Source organism: Oncorhynchus nerka, linkage group LG18 (assembly GCF_034236695.1).
Source record: "Oncorhynchus nerka isolate Pitt River linkage group LG18, Oner_Uvic_2.0, whole genome shotgun sequence".
Classification (NCBI taxonomy): Eukaryota; Metazoa; Chordata; class Actinopteri; order Salmoniformes; family Salmonidae; genus Oncorhynchus; species Oncorhynchus nerka.
In genome coordinates, this window is record NC_088413.1 from 13,490,900 (window position 1) to 13,504,297 (window position 13,398).

Genomic DNA, 13,398 nt, shown 5'->3' on the forward strand with positions numbered 1-13,398 from the left:
ACACACACACACACACACACACACACACTTTTAGCTCAGCGGGCTAACACAGTTTTGTGGCACTACAGATAAAACCTGTAAAATCAGGTTAAACTGAGTTGGTCCCTCGCCGTTGTACTGGAAGTGTGAAGAGCCCTGCTTACCGGGCTTGAAGTAACAAACAACATTCTTCACACGCCAGCTAGAATGAGCATGACTGAGTTTCAGCAAGTGGTTATTAAAAAACCCACCTGATCTGTTTCCCCTCCCTGATCAAATTACTCCATCTAGAACAAACCTGCATCTCACCAAGCTGGGGCGTTTTGTAATTATTCCCCAGGTTACTCTACCTAGAACCGACCTGGGTCCAGCATCTTACCAAGCTGGGGCATTGTGTAACTATTCCCCAGGTTACTCTACCTAGAACCGACCTGGGTCCAGCATCTCACCAAGCTGGGGCATTGTGTAACTATTCCCCAGGTTACTCTACCTAGATCCGACCTGGTTCTAACATCTCACCAAGCTGGGGCGTTGTGTAACTATTCCCCAGGTTACTCTACCTAGAACCGACCTGGGTCCAGCATCTCACCAAGCTGGGGCGTTGTGTAACTATTCCCCAGGTTACTCTACCTAGAACCGACCTGGGTCCAGCATCTCACCAAGCTGGGGCGTTGTGTAACTATTCCCCAGGTTACTCTGTCTAGAACCGACCTGGTTCTAAGATTTCACCAAGCTGGGGCGTTGTGTAACTATTCCCCAGGTTACTCTACCTAGAACCGACCTGGGTCTAGCATCTCACCAAGCTGGGGCGTTGTGTAACTATTCCCCAGGTTACTCTGTCTAGAACCGACCTGGGTCTAGCATCTCACCAAGCTGGGGCGTTGTGTAACTATTCCCCAGGTTACTCTACCTAGAACCGACCTGGGTCCAGCATCTCACCAAGCTGGGGCGTTGTGTAACTATTCCCCAGGTTACTCTGTCTAGAACCGACCTGGGTCCAGCATCTCACTAAGTTGTGCCAGCAGCATACCACCCTGCATACCACTGCTGGCTTGCTTCTGAAACTAAGCGGGGTTGGTCCTGGTCTGTTCCTAGATGGGAGACCAGATGCTGCTGGAACTGGTGTTGGAGGGCCAGTAGGAGGCACTCTTTCCTCTGGTCTAAAAAAAACATCCCAATCTCCCAGTGCAGTGATTGGGGACATTGCCCTGTGTAGGGTGTCTTTCGGATGGGATGTTAAATGGGTTTCCTGACTCTCTGAGGTCATTAAAAATCCCATGGCACCTATCGCAAGAGTAGGGGTGTTAACCCCAGTGTCAGTCAACTTACCTGGTAAAATAAGGGTGAATTAAAGAGTTGAACCTACATAAAGACAACCCTGACAGGTCCATCAGGAAAGAATGGCTGTGTCTACAATGGTACCCTCTCCCTTATATAGAGCATTACTTTGGACTGGGGCCCATTGGGAATATATAGAGAATAGTGTGTCATTTTGGATGGATCCAGTGACTTAACATACTTTAACAGAGATGTAATGGTGTCCAAGACTGGCTAGAGGCTGAATGACTGTGTGTTTTTTGTGTCTGTGTATCTAAGTTGTTTGAAACAGGGAGGAATGTGGCTCCTGCTTTGGAACACCAGACAGTGACCTGCGGTTGAGATTCAACTGCACTCTGTGTGTGTTTTGTGTGCAGCGAATGATTTTGTACTTTTGTGTTTACAAGTGATAATGTGTGTTGTGTGTTTTGAAACAGTTGTTTGTTTGTTTCTGTTCTTTTGTTGTACATATTACCTAGTCCGACGAGTGTGCAGGCGACCCACAGTGCATCCATTACAAGGGCAGGGAACACCAGAGCTCCACTCACTACTCTCCCATACTTGATCTGGAAGGGATCCATCATAGTAACATACTTCTTCTCCCTCATCGGCTTGGCAAAGAATATACCACCTGAGATAAAAGAGGGAGAGAGGGGGGAGAGAGGGGGGAGTGAGGGGAGGGGGTGGTGAGAGGGGGGAGTGAGGGGAGGGGGTGGAGAGAGAGAGGAGGGAGAGAGGAGGGGAGTAAGAGAGGAGGGAGAGAGGAGGGGAGTGATAGAGGAGGGAGAGAGGAGGGGAGTGAGAGAGGAGGGGAGTGAGAGAGAGGGGGGAGTGAGAGAGAGTGAGGGGAGTGAGAGGGGGAGAGAGAGGAGGGAGGGGGAGAGAGGGGAGGGAGTGAGAGGGGGAGAGGGAGGGGGTGGACAGAGAGAGGAGGGAGAGAGGAGGGAGAGAGGGGGATGTGAGAGAGAGAGTGGAGGGAGTGAGAGGGGGGAGAGAGAGAGGAGGGAGAGGGGGGAGTGAGAGAGAGGGGGAGAGAGGGGAGGGAGTGAGAGGGGGAAGTGAGAGAGAGAGGGGAGAGGGAGGGGGTGGACAGAGAGAAAGGGGGGTGAGAAGTGGAGAGAGAGAGGAGAGAGAGAGAGAGAGGGGGAGTGAGAGAGAGGGGGAGTGAGAGTGAGAGGGGGTGCGAGGGGGAGAGAGGGGAGGGAGTGAGATGGGGGAGAGGGAGGGGGTGGACAGAGAGAGAGGGGGAGAGAGGGAGGGTGGAGAGAGAGGGGGAAGTGAGAAAAGAGGGAGAGAGAGGGGGAGGGAGAGGAGGGTGAGAGAGAGAGGGGGTGAAGAGAGAGAGAGGAGGGAGAGGAAGAGAGGGAGAGAGATAACATCAACAGTGCACCAATAACAAGCTGATAAGGTTTAGTGTGTAGAATATTTGAATGAATTGAAGGTCAGTTAAAAACTACAGACTGGGATGTGTGTTTCAGCACAACAATGTCCCGCCACTTTACATATTGGAAACTTTGATATTCTTACATTTTTCAATTATTATTTCTGATTGTGAAATATTAAACTTTGTGTGTGTGTGTGTGTGTGTGTGTGCGTGTGCGTGTGCGTCTTACCGATGATGAAGGAGACGGAGCTCTGTAGGGGCATGAAAGCCCAGACCAGACCCAGGTTAGGGTTATAGACAACCTCTGCTATCCCTACGATAAAGCCTCCTCCAACCCACGTAGCTGCAGGGCACACACACACACACACACACACACACACACACACACACACACACACACACACATACACACATACACACATACACACACACACACACACTGTTTGTCCAAAGGTAAGGAATGATCTATACTGTCTCTACAGTACAGTGTGAATACAGTAATAGTGAGTATAGTTGTAAAGGTGCAGTGTGAATACAGTAATAGTGAGTATAGTTGTAAAGGTGCAGTGTGAATACAGTAATAGTGAGTATAGTTGTAAAGGTGCAGTGTGAATACAGTAATAGTGAGTATAGTTGTAAAGGTACAGTGTGAATACAGTAATAGTGAGTATAGTTGTAAAGCATTACACAGATCTAAAGACATGGCCACACCTCACCTACCCGTCATGGTGAATATTCCCACAAGCAGGCCGATATTCCTGTCTCCCAGTAAGGTTATCTCTGTCTTGTCTCCCGTACTTTTCTTCTCCATAGCCCTGGACCTCCGTGCCGCCCACAAACCTGTCCCCAGGACCAGCAGATAGAACACTGCCATGGCAACCACACCTGGAATGTTCAGAACCATGGTGGAACACTGGGAACGCTCACAGAAAGAACAGTGACTCTGAACACTCCCAAACAGAACACTGACTCTGAACACTCCCAGACAGAACACTGACTGTCAGGAGTTCTGTCTACTGAGTTGCAGTAGTAGTGGCAGTATAGTCTTGTTCCTGGTTGGATAGTTCAGAGCGCCTGCTCTTTTCTACTTCTGGCTTGATTGGTGGCAGTGGAGGAGGAGTAAAGGGAAGTGGGCAGGGCATTCAAAGCAGTAAGGAAATAATATGGTGATTAGTAGATAAATAGTAAGAAGTAAGGAGAGCATGAAGTTATTAGTAGATAAATAGTAAGAAGTAAGGAGAGCATGAAGTCCTTTATAAATCATAAAACAGCATGCCTGGGTCTCACCTAATACTGACAGTCTGTACCTGGAGAGGTCATAGGATGGTGTCAAAACCAGAAGTTACTGAGTACCTCTTTTGGGAGTTCCCTTACTGTTACCACAATGTTTTTCTCCATGTTCACAGGAAAATAAAAGACACAACTTGTCAGAGTTAGCAACAGTAACTAAGGTGGCGGGGTTAGTGAAGGGTCAATTCACAGCACATATTGATGGGTACACTTCAGAGGAGGCTGGTGGATCTAAGGATGATTGACTCATTGTAATGGCTGGAATAGAATCACGGAATGGTATCAAACACACACTGTATGTTTGACTCAGTTCCATGTATTCCATTCCAGCCATTACAATGAGCCTGTCCTCCAATAGGTCCTCCCACCAGCCTCCTGTGGTACACGTTCTGCTTTTACTTCCTGCTTGGCTCCAATGACTACACTCAAATGATGTATATAAACGCTGGATTGCTGATGATATGTATTGGCCAATGAGAGTCTTTGAAGCCATCGGTCGGCCATATTGGAACTCTCCAGAAGGAGCAGTCATCCAAAGGAATGAATGGAATTCCACAGTATTTCAATAAAATGTTTCAATGACAAATTTACATGTATTGAGTATTTTTTGTTGTTGTAGTCGGGACAGTTTCTTTGGTCATCTCTAACAATGATATTTTAAGGAAAATGTTTTAATGTATTTTTTAATTTTGTATTTTAATATTTAGCTCACATAATATAGTTTTAAAGTATACCTCAATCAATTTTTTGTTGTTGCATTAACCGATGTCACAAAGTGCTGTACAGAAACCCAGCCTAAAACCTCAAAACAGCAAGCAATGCAGATGTAGAAGCACGGCGGCATTGAAAAACTCCCTAAAAAGGCCAAAAAACCTTGGAAGAAACCTAGAGAGGACCCAGGCTCTGAGGGGTGGCCAGTTCCGGCTGTGCCGCGTTAAGGTATCTGTAATAGAATAAAGTGATAAAGAGTAAATTTAGACATAAAAAAATGCATTTCTATAGCTTCCATGATAGTTTTACAACAGTGATGGGATTACCAAGATGGCGGCACGGGGGCTTCAAACCACCCCAATCAGTCATCTAGTGCATTTATAAATCGTTGGTTAACTCAACGTCCACTTATAATGCCATCGTTGACATGAAAGGCGACTCCTTTTCTATTCATTCTGTTTCAATGACTCACGCAGCGACAGCACCTGGGGCGCAGTGAGCACTGTGAGTGAGGTGCTGAAAGATTCATGTTCACAGGCATAGAAGTTGGTGGAATTTACCGGAAAGTCTACTCAAATGTGATGTTGTCCTCGTGTTTCTTTGCTAGGTGATGGTTAAAAACAGGACCGCAATTCAACACATTTTGCCATGGGGCAGATAGAAAATGTTGCTGTTTTAAAGCTAATTTCCTGCAAATCAACACATTTTGCCATGGCTTATCACGTGCATATATGCTTTGTGGCACTACGGGGGGGGGCTAAGACTAAACTACATGCACAGATCACTGACCCTATATAATGTCTCAGCTAAGACTAAACTACATCCACAGATCACTGACTCTATATATTGTCTCAGCTAAGACTAAACTACATCCACAGATCACTGACTCTATATAATGTCTCAGCTAAGACTAAACTACATCCACAGATCACTGACTCTATATAATGTCTCAGCTAAGACTAAACTACATCCACAGATCACTGACTCTATATAATGTCTCAGCTAAGACTAAACTACATCCACAGATCACTGACTATATAATGTCTCAGCTAAGACTAAACTACATCCACAGATCACTGACTCTATATAATGTCTCAGCTAAGACTAAACTACATCCACAGATCACTGACTCTATATAATGCCTCAGCTAAGACTAAACTACATCTACATGATGTGATAGAGACAGGGTGAAAGGTGAAGGAGAGAGAAGGAGAGAGAGAAAAAGAGGGAAGGAGAGAGGCTTTTCAGTTATTGTTTAGACTAGAGTGGGAGAATCCAAAACAACTTTAGTTTGTACTATAATAACAACATACATGAAAACAATATGACGAAGCCAAGGTCGTAGGTTCAACAACCGTACCGGGCCAAGGGAACTTGGCTCTGCTGTGTCTCTGGTGAACCAGGGATCGGTCCACTTCCCAGCTGTCATCAGTGTCAGTGTCGATGTAACGGTTAGCTCTCTGGACATTGAATCCACTGATCTCATTTTATTGGTCACATGCGCTGAATACAACAGGTGTAGACATCACAGTGAAATACTGAATACAACAGGTGTAGACATCACAGTGAAATGCTGAATAGAACAGGTGTAGACATCACAGTGAAATGCTGAATACAACAGGTGTAGACATCACAGTGAAATGCTGAATACAACAGGTGTTGTAGACATCACAGTGAAATGCTGAATACAACAGGTGTAGACATCACAGTGAAATGCTGAATACAACAGGTGTAGACATCACAGTGAAATGCTGAATACAACAGGTGTAGACATCACAGTGAAATGCTGAATACAACAGGTGAAATGCTGAATTAGACATCACAGTGAAATGCTGAATACAACAGGTGTAGACATCACAGTGAAATGCTGAATAGAAATGCTGAAATACAACAGGTGTAGACATCACAGTGAAATGCTGAATACAACAGGTGTAGACATCACAGTGAAATGCTGAATACAACAGGTGTTGTAGACATCACAGTGAAATGCTGAATACAACAGGTGTAGACATCACAGTGAAATGCTGAATACAACAGGTGTAGACATCACAGTGAAATGCTGAATACAACAGGTGTAGACATCACAGTGAAATGCTGAATACAACAGGTGTAGACATCACAGTGAAATGCTGAATACAACAGGTGTAGACATCACAGTGAAATGCTGAATACAACAGGTCTAGACATCACAGTGAAATGCTGAATACAACAGGTGTAGACATTTACATTTACATTTACATTTAAGTCATTTAGCAGACGCTCTTATCCAGAGCGACTTACAAATTGGTGCATTCACCTTATGACATCCAGTGGAACAGTAGTGCATCTAAATCTTTTAAGGGGGGGGTGAGAGGGATTACTTTATCCTATCCTAGGTATTCCTTAAAGAGGTGTTTGTATGGTTTGTATGGTCTGTGCAGAGAGGAGAGAACAGGGATAGACAGACACATAGTTGACAGGCTACACAAGAGGCTACGCTAATGCAAAGGAGATTGGAATGACAAGTGGACTACACGTCTCGAGTGTTCAGAAAGTTAAGCTTACGTAGCAAGAATCTTATTGACTAAAATGATTAAAATGATACAGTACTGCTGAAGTAGGCTAGCTGGCAGAGGCTGCGTTGTTGACTATGTAGGCTAGCTGGCATTGGCTGCGTTGTTGACACTACACTAATCAAGTCGTTCCGTTGAGTGTAATAGTTTCTACTGTGCTGCTATTCGGGGCTAGCTGGCTAGCTAGCAGTGTTGATTACGTTACGTTGCGTTAAAAGAACGACAATAGCTGGCTAGCTAACCTAGGAAATCGCTCTAGACTACACAATTATCTTTGATACAAAGACGGCTATGTAGCTAGCTATGTAGCTAGCTACGATCAAACAAATCAAGCCGTTGTACTGTAATGAAATGAAATGAAAAATGTGATACTACCTGTGGAGCGAAGCGAAATGCGACCGGATTGTTGAGTGCAGAAGTTCTGTTCGGTAGACGTTGGCTAGCTGTTGGCTAGCTAGCAGAGTCTCCTACGTTAAGGACGACATAAAACTACACACTCTAAACTACACAATTATCTTGGATACGAAGACAGCAAAGACAACTATGTAGCTAGCTAACACTACACTAATCAAGTCGTTCAGTTGAGTGTAATAGTTGTGCTGCTAATCGGTAGACGGTGGACTAGCTAACGGTGGACGTTAGCTAGCTGGCTAGCTGCAGGGCAGTGTAGACTGCGTTAGGACGACGAAATACGATAATTACGCAATTATCTATGATACAAAGACGGCTATGTAGCTAGCTAAGAAGTAATTGCTAAGATTAGACAAATCTTAGTAAAATCTGAACCCGTCACAGAGTATTGAGTACAGGGTTCTATGCTGTAAAGGTTATCACTCAGGACTCTGAATCCTACAATCCGAGTTTAACTCTTGGACGATCCTACCATGTCAATTAATTTACCTCGTGGAACTAGAATATAGCTGTCCAAATATTGTTGTCAGTTGAAAGTATTTGCAACAGGTGAAGGAACGACAGTCCGCTGTTGCTAATTAAACTCAGAATTTTTTTTTTTCAATTTCCATGTGGCTTTAGAATATGGTTTCTAATGGGTGTAATCCAGTGATTGAGCGGTAGAACTTCCTATTTTTTGGACTCATGAATCATAATCTGCTGTTTATCCGGTGTACAAATGACAAGAAAAAGGTTCAAATCTGTATAGGGTTCTATGGTGTAATGGTTAGCACTCAGGACCTGAATCCTGCTATTGAGTTTTGCAGTGATTTTGCACACTCCTCCCCTGTCAACTTTAAAATAGTTATACGTGAAAGAAACAAGTGGGTGGGAGTCGATAAGCATTCTTGTTACGCACGAATGGCTAGCCTACGGTAAATGCATACTATGAGTGCCTGGTACGCTGATACCGTTTCTGTCCAGAAAGGTTTCTATCTGTTTTTCCGGTGAACCAAGGACAGTAAAATCTGAACCCGTCACAGAGTATTGAGTACAGGGTTCTATGCTGTAAAGGTTACACTCAGGACTCTGAATCCTACAATCCGAGTTTAACTCTTGGACGATCCTACCATGTCAATTAATTTACCTCGTGGAACTAGAATATAGCTGTCCAAATATTGTTGTCAGTTGAAAGTATTTGCAACAGGTGAAGGAACGACAGTCCGCTGTTGCTAATTAAACTCAGATTTTTTTTTTTCAATTTCCATGTGGCTTTAGAATATGGTTCTATGGTGTAATGGTTAGCACTCTGGACTTTGAATCCAGTGATCCGAGTTCAAATCTCGGTAGAACCTTCCTATTTTTTGTGCTGAATTATTCACATGGCCAACCAATAATCTCATAATCTGCTGTTTATCCGGTGTACAAATGACAAGAAAAAGGAACTCTACAATAACTACTCTCTATAGGGTTCTATGGTATAATGGTTAGCACTCAGGACTCTGAATCCTGCGATCAGAGTTCAAATCTCGGTAGGACCTACCTTGATTTTGCAGTGACACACTCCTCCCCTGTCAACTTTAAAATAGTTATGCGTGAAAGAAACAAGTGGGTGGGAGTCGATAAGCATTCTTGTTACGCACGAATGGCTAGCCTACGGTAAATGCATACTATGAGTGCCTGGTACGCTGATACCGTTTCTTTCCAGAAATGTTTCTATCTGTTTTTCCGGTGAACCAAGGACAGTAAAATCTGAACCCGTCACAGAGTATTGAGTACAGGGTTCTATGCTGTAAAGGTTACACTCAGGACTCTGAATCCTACAATCCGAGTTTAACTCTTGGACGATCCTACCATGTCAATTAATTTACCTCGTGGAACTAGAATATAGCTGTCCAAATATTGTTGTCAGTTGAAAGTATTTGCAACAGGTGAAGGAACGACAGTCCGCTGTTGCTAATTAAACTCAGATTTTTTTTTTTTTTTTTCAATTTCCATGTGGCTTTAGAATATGGTTCTATGGTGTAATGGTTAGCACTCTGGACTTTGAATCCAGTGATCCGAGTTCAAATCTCGGTAGAACCTTCCTATTTTTTGTGCTGAATTATTCACATGGCCAACCAATAATCTCATAATCTGCTGTTTATCCGGTGTACAAATGACAAGAAAAAGGAACTCTACAATAACTACTCTCTATAGGGTTCTATGGTATAATGGTTAGCACTCAGGACTCTGAATCCTGCGATCAGAGTTCAAATCTCGGTAGGACCTACCTTGATTTTGCAGTGACACACTCCTCCCCTGTCAACTTTAAAATAGTTATGCGTGAAAGAAACAAGTGGGTGGGAGTCGATAAGCATTCTTGTTACGCACGAATGGCTAGCCTACGGTAAATGCATACTATGAGTGCCTGGTACGCTGATACCGTTTCTTTCCAGAAATGTTTCTATCTGTTTTTCCGGTGAACCAAGGACAGTAAAATCTGAACCCGTCACAGAGTATTGAGTACAGGGTTCTATGCTGTAAAGGTTATCACTCAGGACTCTGAATCCTACAATCCGAGTTTAACTCTTGGACGATCCTACCATGTCAATTAATTTACCTCGTGGAACTAGAATATAGCTGTCCAAATATTGTTGTCAGTTGAAAGTATTTGCAACAGGTGAAGGAACGACAGTCCGCTGTTGCTAATTAAACTCAGAATTTTTTTTTTTCAATTTCCATGTGGCTTTAGAATATGGTTCTATGGTGTAATGGTTAGCACTCTGGACTTTGAATCCAGTGATCCGAGTTCAAATCTCGGTAGAACCTTCCTATTTTTTGTGCTGAATTATTCACATGGCCAACCAATAATCTCATAATCTGCTGTTTATCCGGTGTACAAATGACAAGAAAAAGGAACTCTACAATAATTACTCTGTATAGGGTTCTATGGTGTAATGGTTAGCACTCAGGACTCTGAATCCTGCGATCAGAGTTCAAATCTCGGTAGGACCTACCTTGATTTTGCAGTGACACACTCCTCCCCTGTCAACTTTAAAATAGTTATGCGTGAAAGAAACAAGTGGGTGGGAGTCGATAAGCATTCTTGTTACGCACGAATGGCTAGCCTACGGTAAATGCATACTATGAGTGCCTGGTACGCTGATACCGTTTCTGTCCAGAAAGGTTTCTATCTGTTTTTCCGGTGAACCAAGGACAGTAAAATCTGAACCCGTCACAGAGTATTGAGTACAGGGTTCTATGCTGTAAAGGTTATCACTCAGGACTCTGAATCCTACAATCCGAGTTTAACTCTTGGACGATCCTACCATGTCAATTAATTTACCTCGTGGAACTAGAATATAGCTGTCCAAATATTGTTGTCAGTTGAAAGTATTTGCAACAGGTGAAGGAACGACAGTCCGCTGTTGCTAATTAAACTCAGAATTTTTTTTTCAATTTCCATGTGGCTTTAGAATATGGTTCTATGGTGTAATGGTTAGCACTCTGGACTTTGAATCCAGTGATCCGAGTTCAAATCTCGGTAGAACCTTCCTATTTTTTGTGCTGAATTATTCACATGGCCAACCAATAATCTCATAATCTGCTGTTTATCCGGTGTACAAATGACAAGAAAAAGGAACTCTACAATAATTACTCTGTATAGGGTTCTATGGTGTAATGGTTAGCACTCAGGACTCTGAATCCTGCGATCCGAGTTCAAATCTCGGTAGGACCTACCTTGATTTTGCAGTGACACACTCCTCCCCTGTCAACTTTAAAATAGTTATGCGTGAAAGAAACAAGTGGGTGGGAGTCGATAAGCATTCTTGTTACGCACGAATGGCTAGCCTACGGTAAATGCATACTATGAGTGCCTGGTACGCTGATACCGTTTCTGTCCAGAAAGGTTTCTATCTGTTTTTCCGGTGAACCAAGGACAGTAAAATCTGAACCCGTCACAGAGTATTGAGTACAGGGTTCTATGCTGTAAAGGTTATCACTCAGGACTCTGAATCCTACAATCCGAGTTTAACTCTTGGACGATCCTACCATGTCAATTAATTTACCTCGTGGAACTAGAATATAGCTGTCCAAATATTGTTGTCAGTTGAAAGTATTTGCAACAGGTGAAGGAACGACAGTCCGCTGTTGCTAATTAAACTCAGATTTTTTTTTTTTTTTTTCAATTTCCATGTGGCTTTAGAATATGGTTCTATGGTGTAATGGTTAGCACTCTGGACTTTGAATCCAGTGATCCGAGTTCAAATCTCGGTAGAACCTTCCTATTTTTTGTGCTGAATTATTCACATGGCCAACCAATAATCTCATAATCTGCTGTTTATCCGGTGTACAAATGACAAGAAAAAGGAACTCTACAATAATTACTCTGTATAGGGTTCTATGGTGTAATGGTTAGCACTCAGGACTCTGAATCCTGCGATCCGAGTTCAAATCTCGGTAGGACCTACCTTGATTTTGCAGTGACACACTCCTCCCCTGTCAACTTTAAAATAGTTATGCGTGAAAGAAACAAGTGGGTGGGAGTCGATAAGCATTCTTGTTACGCACGAATGGCTAGCCTACGGTAAATGCATACTATGAGTGCCTGGTACGCTGATACCGTTTCTGTCCAGAAAGGTTTCTATCTGTTTTTCCGGTGAACCAAGGACAGTAAAATCTGAACCCGTCACAGAGTATTGAGTACAGGGTTCTATGCTGTAAAGGTTATCACTCAGGACTCTGAATCCTACAATCCGAGTTTAACTCTTGGACGATCCTACCATGTCAATTAATTTACCTCGTGGAACTAGAATATAGCTGTCCAAATATTGTTGTCAGTTGAAAGTATTTGCAACAGGTGAAGGAACGACAGTCCGCTGTTGCTAATTAAACTCAGATTTTTTTTTTTTTTTTCAATTTCCATGTGGCTTTAGAATATGGTTCTATGGTGTAATGGTTAGCACTCTGGACTTTGAATCCAGTGATCCGAGTTCAAATCTCGGTAGAACCTTCCTATTTTTTGTGCTGAATTATTCACATGGCCAACCAATAATCTCATAATCTGCTGTTTATCCGGTGTACAAATGACAAGAAAAAGGAACTCTACAATAACTACTCTGTATAGGGTTCTATGGTGTAATGGTTAGCACTCAGGACTCTGAATCCTGCGATCCGAGTTCAAATCTCGGTAGGACCTACCTTGATTTTGCAGTGACACACTCCTCCCCTGTCAACTTTAAAATAGTTATGCGTGAAAGAAACAAGTGGGTGGGAGTCGATAAGCATTCTTGTTACGCACGAATGGCTAGCCTACGGTAAATGCATACTATGAGTGCCTGGTACGCTGATACCGTTTCTGTCCAGAAAGGTTTCTATCTGTTTTTCCGGTGAACCAAGGACAGTAAAATCTGAACCCGTCACAGAGTATTGAGTACAGGGTTCTATGCTGTAAAGGTTATCACTCAGGACTCTGAATCCTACAATCCGAGTTTAACTCTTGGACGATCCTACCATGTCAATTAATTTACCTCGTGGAACTAGAATATAGCTGTCCAAATATTGTTGTCAGTTGAAAGTATTTGCAACAGGTGAAGGAACGACAGTCCGCTGTTGCTAATTAAACTCAGAATTTTTTTTTTTTTTCAATTTCCATGTGGCTTTAGAATATGGTTCTATGGTGTAATGGTTAGCACTCTGGACTTTGAATCCAGTGATCCGAGTTCAAATCTCGGTAGAACCTTCCTATTTTTGTGCTGAATTATTCACATGGCCAACCAATAATCTCATAAT

The 13,398-nt window shown here is 43.1% G+C and overlaps 1 protein-coding gene and 13 non-coding genes across 14 annotated transcripts in view; 13 read left to right on the forward strand and 1 right to left on the reverse strand.

Moving 5' to 3' along the window:
- LOC135561752 (high-affinity choline transporter 1-like) overlaps nt 1-3,673 on the reverse strand; it is a 28,405-nt gene extending 24,732 nt beyond the window's left edge. Inside the window, exons 1-3 of the mRNA XM_065003527.1 lie at nt 3,401-3,673; nt 2,910-3,023; nt 1,772-1,927 (exon numbers count right to left, since the gene is read on the reverse strand). Coding sequence (XP_064859599.1) covers nt 1,772-1,927; nt 2,910-3,023; nt 3,401-3,584 — 454 coding nt within the window. The 5' untranslated portion in view covers nt 3,585-3,673. The remainder of the gene's footprint in view (nt 1-1,771; nt 1,928-2,909; nt 3,024-3,400) is intronic.
- A 5,233-nt stretch (nt 3,674-8,906) lies between these two features.
- On the forward strand, nt 8,907-8,978 carry trnaq-uug (transfer RNA glutamine (anticodon UUG)). Its single transcript has one exon. It is a non-coding gene; the product is annotated as a tRNA-Gln (tRNA).
- Nucleotides 8,979-9,092: 114 nt separating this feature from the next.
- trnaq-cug (transfer RNA glutamine (anticodon CUG)) lies at nt 9,093-9,164 on the forward strand. Its single transcript has one exon. It is a non-coding gene; the product is annotated as a tRNA-Gln (tRNA).
- Nucleotides 9,165-9,636: 472 nt separating this feature from the next.
- trnaq-uug (transfer RNA glutamine (anticodon UUG)) lies at nt 9,637-9,708 on the forward strand. The gene has a single exon. It is a non-coding gene; the product is annotated as a tRNA-Gln (tRNA).
- A 114-nt stretch (nt 9,709-9,822) lies between these two features.
- Nucleotides 9,823-9,894, forward strand: trnaq-cug (transfer RNA glutamine (anticodon CUG)). Its single transcript has one exon. It is a non-coding gene; the product is annotated as a tRNA-Gln (tRNA).
- A 468-nt stretch (nt 9,895-10,362) lies between these two features.
- trnaq-uug (transfer RNA glutamine (anticodon UUG)) lies at nt 10,363-10,434 on the forward strand. Its single transcript has one exon. It is a non-coding gene; the product is annotated as a tRNA-Gln (tRNA).
- A 114-nt stretch (nt 10,435-10,548) lies between these two features.
- Nucleotides 10,549-10,620, forward strand: trnaq-cug (transfer RNA glutamine (anticodon CUG)). The gene has a single exon. It is a non-coding gene; the product is annotated as a tRNA-Gln (tRNA).
- Nucleotides 10,621-11,086: 466 nt separating this feature from the next.
- Nucleotides 11,087-11,158, forward strand: trnaq-uug (transfer RNA glutamine (anticodon UUG)). The gene has a single exon. It is a non-coding gene; the product is annotated as a tRNA-Gln (tRNA).
- Nucleotides 11,159-11,272: 114 nt separating this feature from the next.
- trnaq-cug (transfer RNA glutamine (anticodon CUG)) lies at nt 11,273-11,344 on the forward strand. The gene has a single exon. It is a non-coding gene; the product is annotated as a tRNA-Gln (tRNA).
- A 473-nt stretch (nt 11,345-11,817) lies between these two features.
- On the forward strand, nt 11,818-11,889 carry trnaq-uug (transfer RNA glutamine (anticodon UUG)). The gene has a single exon. It is a non-coding gene; the product is annotated as a tRNA-Gln (tRNA).
- Nucleotides 11,890-12,003: 114 nt separating this feature from the next.
- trnaq-cug (transfer RNA glutamine (anticodon CUG)) lies at nt 12,004-12,075 on the forward strand. The gene has a single exon. It is a non-coding gene; the product is annotated as a tRNA-Gln (tRNA).
- Nucleotides 12,076-12,547: 472 nt separating this feature from the next.
- Nucleotides 12,548-12,619, forward strand: trnaq-uug (transfer RNA glutamine (anticodon UUG)). Its single transcript has one exon. It is a non-coding gene; the product is annotated as a tRNA-Gln (tRNA).
- A 114-nt stretch (nt 12,620-12,733) lies between these two features.
- trnaq-cug (transfer RNA glutamine (anticodon CUG)) lies at nt 12,734-12,805 on the forward strand. The gene has a single exon. It is a non-coding gene; the product is annotated as a tRNA-Gln (tRNA).
- A 471-nt stretch (nt 12,806-13,276) lies between these two features.
- On the forward strand, nt 13,277-13,348 carry trnaq-uug (transfer RNA glutamine (anticodon UUG)). Its single transcript has one exon. It is a non-coding gene; the product is annotated as a tRNA-Gln (tRNA).
- Nucleotides 13,349-13,398: the final 50 nt, after the last annotated feature.